This window comes from Chenopodium album, chromosome 8, assembly GCF_948465745.1.
Source record: "Chenopodium album chromosome 8, dcCheAlbu1.1, whole genome shotgun sequence".
Taxonomy (NCBI): domain Eukaryota; kingdom Viridiplantae; phylum Streptophyta; class Magnoliopsida; order Caryophyllales; family Amaranthaceae; genus Chenopodium; species Chenopodium album.
This window is the reverse complement of record NC_137841.1, coordinates 26,404,657-26,409,373: the sequence shown is the minus strand read 5'-3', so window position 1 is coordinate 26,409,373 and position 4,717 is coordinate 26,404,657. Positions and strand designations below refer to the sequence as shown.

The following is a 4,717-nucleotide window of genomic DNA, read 5'->3' as shown; positions in this document are numbered from 1 at the left end:
AAGTTTACCGTACTGGAGGATAAAATAATATAATTTCCTCGAAAATGTTATTTGATTTTGATTAAAACTCTGAAAAGTCAACAAAAGTCAATTTATCAATGCTAATTGAATTAGGAATGAAAAGAACCTTCTAGAAGAATCTAGAAGACTAAAACCATTCCTAATTGCATTAGGAATGATAAATCATATTAGGCCCTCCCCTAGATCATTGGGCCGTACATAAAGCTCAAACCGGGCCCAGTTTAGTAAATTGGCCATAACTTCCTCAATATTCATCGGAATTGGGCTTATAATATGTCGTTGGAAAGGTCTTTGCAAGCCCCATCCAACTACACTACTATTGGTCCCATATCATGGACCAACCAAACTGGATTGGCTGTTTTCTTAAAATAAGTTTTCAAAAACAGAGAGAAGAGAAAAGAAATAAAAACTTTCCGCAACACTAGACCTTTCCACACTTTCGTTTCATTCGATTATGATTCGACGTGAAAGGTACTCATCACTGGGTTTGGTTTTGGGGAGACACAAATGGGTGTCTACACTAATACTCCTCCGTTCATTAATATTTATTTTTGAAAAGATCGTAAATTTTACTTATTTACTCAAGGATAGAGAAATAACTACGGAAAACTGAGGTGGTAATACTAGTAAACACTGAATTTATTTTTTACACCCGGGTGCACTGGGCACCCAACTATCCAAAGGTTAGTTTTTGTTCTTCATTTGATGATTAAATAAATAAAAAAAAAAACATCAACAAAATGAAACCAAAATACTCATGGGTGCACCGTGCACACAAGTGTGTATAACAATCTCTCGGTAAGCACGCTAGTTAAGTGTATTGGATCGGGCTTATGTTAGGTGATTTCAAATGTTCATCTCAGTTCTCCACCACACTTGGATCACTTTTTGAATCAAATCGATTCGATTCAAGAATTGGTAGTGATTTGCTACTGGTCAGGCTATGATCAAGACTCTTGCTTCTATGGATTATCGGGTAAGTTCAAATCTTTCCTACTCAAATACAGTTAGGGGACGTTTGGTTTTTTCTAGGAGAATGGAAATAAATTAAACAACGGGAAAGGAGAAAATATAATGCAACTCCTTTTGATTTACGATGTTTGTTTTAAACAAGAAAAGAAATCACAACCACCAAAAACCCATCCAAATACCAATCTACTTCTCTTTCCTCTTACTCTATGGAAATCGAACCACCAAGCCACGACACTTCACCACCCCCCCCCCACACACATACACACATCGACCCCTGCCGCCCTCCCCTTTCCCCAAACCATCTTCTCCTTCTCGAATCCCCCTTCCCCTCCCCAAAACCTTGGAACCTCAACCCCCCCTCCTTCTCGAATCCCCCTTCCTCCTTCCCCCTTCCCCTCCCCAAAACCTTGGAACCCCAACCCCCCCCCCCCCCCTTCTTGAATAAAACCCTTATGCTAGGATTTCAAGGGTGGGGGGAGGGGAAGTTTGGGGTTTTTTTAGAGATGGGGGGAGGGTTCATTAGGTTTTTTCGATGGGGGATGGGGGGAGGGGGATTTAGGAAGGAGAAGGTGGTTCATTGGGAAGGGCAAGGGTGGGGGGGGGGGGAGTTGTTGTAGGGGTGGGGGGAGGTAGCTGGGTGGTTTAGTGGTGGGGATATGGATAAGGTAGATGGGTGTGGTGGTATGGTGGTGAAGATAGTGGTTAAGGAAAGGGAATGAAAAATCTTAATGGGGTAGGGAATCAACTTGGAAGACTTTGGGGGAATAGGGAGGGGTAAAGGGAATGAGAAAAAAGGCCAAACAAACAACATCAAAGGGAACAAGGATAGTTGATTCTCTTACCCTTTGATCAATATGCCCAACCAACCAACCAAATGTCCTCTTAATCTTTATTGAAATGTTATGCCTCTTAATCTTTATTGACAATGTTATTTAACATTACATTGTCAATAAAAGGGAAGATACTACATTGCCAAGTTGTGTTCACCGGAGGAAGGTACAATCACTTCAAACCAATATATTTCTATATGTTCAGAAGAATAAAAAAACTTCAGCATTAACAAGAGTTGAGTATAAAACTGGGTACTATCTTTTTGTATTTTTCACTTTTTGGGTACTCTATGTTTTTTTTTTCACCTTTTAGGTACTCAAGTTAAGAAATCGGTGACTTAACCCAACATAAACCCACCGGAAAAAAACATTGTACCTTAGCTAATTAAATGCAGAAAAAACTCAGTCCCTTCATTGAATCATATGACAATTATGAGGGGACTCGGTTTTTGCATTAAAACCTTTATAATGTTGCGTTCATATAATAAAATTATTTCTCTTAAGTTTAAAGATCAAAATTCATACGGAGTACTAATTAACATGGATAATCGCTACTCACACCAAATAACGGGTGGTTCAATTGGTATAAAACATTGCACAGAAGCAGTAACTCCATGTCTCTTGTAACACTCATCTTTACAAGGAGCATCAAGTACTTTATCATGATCGCAAACAGTACTGTAATCCATGGGAAATATTCCACACATTCTTTTCCTTCCACCATAATCATGTTCATGCTTGCTTTCTCTATACAAAATAATAATTTAATTAGTTTAAACTAAGTAACAATCAACGTTATTAAAGTCAGAATTCTATTTTTAATCGAAAGGGGCTTTCAGAATCGAAAGCTAACATGCATAATCAAGACATCAATATATATATGCATAATTCAACCAAATTGAGCCACTTATCTGTAAGACTACCAAATACTGAATTTTCACTTTCAGAAATAGAAGTTCTAAATAAACCAGCCAAGAACAAGTCTTTGAAGTATGCAGGTATCCATGAGTGTCGTATCTCGTACATAGAAGAGAACCACTCGTTTTTTGTGAGCTCAAACTCATTAACAACTTGTGTCCAACTATGCTCAAATTCCTCTGGAGTCTCTTATTGCCACACACATGATTTAAATTTATCTTGAAAATCCTCGTTACTATTAAGACTTCCACCTACCTTCTCAGAAACTTTTTTAAAAATATGCCACATGCAAATTCGATGAGAAGAGGTATCAAATATATTTTTTATTGCAGCTTTCATTGCTGGATCTTGATCGGTGATTATGCATCTAGGTTTATGACCACCCATTGCTTCTAAGAACTTCTCAAACAACCAAGTAAAGGATTCAGTTTTCTCATCACACAAAAATGCAGCACCAAATGTAATGCATTGTCAATGATGATTTCTTCCGGTAAATGGAGCAAATATCATTGAGTATTTATTTGTTCCATATGTCGTATCAAAAGAGACAATATCACCGAAAGTGACATAATTTTTTCTCCCAATGCCATCAGCCCAGAAAAAATACTTTAACCGATGTTCATCATCTACCTCATATGCAAAATAATAAGAAGGATCAAGTTCTTTTTTTCTTTCAAAATTCTCTTTAAACATCTGTGCATCATAATCACTGATCATAATTTTAAGTCCTGTTTGATAATTTTGAAGGTCTTTTTGCGTACATCCAACTTTATCATATCCTCCAACTTGATGTTTAATCAACTGATATGCTTTGGCAGGTCCTATATTGGCTCGACTACATGTGAATAAAACAGCCTTATGCATAGAATTAACCTTTCTTGCCGATCTCAAAAGGTGTCTCTTTGTAGGAGTTGCGAGTGCATGGGTATGGTGCTCAACAAACTCCTTAATCTCATATTTACCCTCTTCCGTTCGCTTGATTTTGATTTTGGCACCACACCCTTCTCTTGTTTCTTTCAACCTTTTAGATTTACCCCCATTCATAGATTGATTTGTAGATTGATTATAACCTTCTTTAGAACACAAAAAATATTTCCATATAACAAAACCAGTCTTCTTATCTTTCACCTCCGTCGAAGACCTAACGCTAAAACCAATATTATGTGCATACCGTTTGTAAAATTCTGCTCATTCATCTAAGTTATTAAATATCATTCCTAGTGATGGCCTGACATTATCCATTGCCTTGATTGCCTTCATAAGGGGTAACAATAAACATGTATATAAGTAAAAGATATTATAATTGATGATGTAATTAAAAAATACATTAATGGTGTGCTATTGTTAGATACTACAGAGTATGAAATTTTAAGCATTTTTTATTAATGAAATAAAAATTGAATGTATGTACCTATTCCATATAAACACACAAAGACAATAATCAATCAAAGAAAACCCCACAATCATGTACTATCTAGTTAACCACTTGATTTGATATTAATAAAAAAAAATGCAAACAAACGAACAAGAATTATTCAAGCCAACAATTATCAAGTCTAGGTATTATTAAAAAAAAAAAAAAAAACAAATACCAGTCCATACCTCAATTGTGATTGAAATTGTTGGTCAAAGCAGCAAGATAATACTATTGTAAAGGTGCAATTTTTGTCGTTTTTGCCGATCACATAATTTTTTGGTCAATTGATCAATTAAAGGAGAATGAAGAGCTTATTGAAAAAAAAGAACTGAAATAGAAACGTGGGAGGGGGATGAAAGAGAAGGGTGAATTTTTAATGTTCTAATCTGAGTCGTTGGTGGTTAATAAAATCTAAGGGTGAAGATTTCTTTTCTCATTTCTTATTTCTCATTCTAGCAAATCCCTATATATATATATATATATATATATATATATATATATATATAACTAAATAACTTTGTGAACTTATAATGTTTTCGTTATTTAAGAAAAATACGTA

General features: G+C 35.6%; 1 protein-coding gene across 1 annotated transcript; it reads right to left on the bottom strand.

The window, feature by feature from the left end:
* Window positions 1–3,212: 3,212 nt before the first annotated feature.
* On the bottom strand, window positions 3,213–3,785 carry LOC145642860 (protein FAR1-RELATED SEQUENCE 5-like). The gene has a single exon (XM_081694022.1). It carries the CDS (start codon window positions 3,783–3,785, stop codon window positions 3,213–3,215), a length of 573 nt encoding a protein of 190 aa, XP_081550148.1.
* Between the last annotated feature and the right edge of the window lie 932 nt (window positions 3,786–4,717).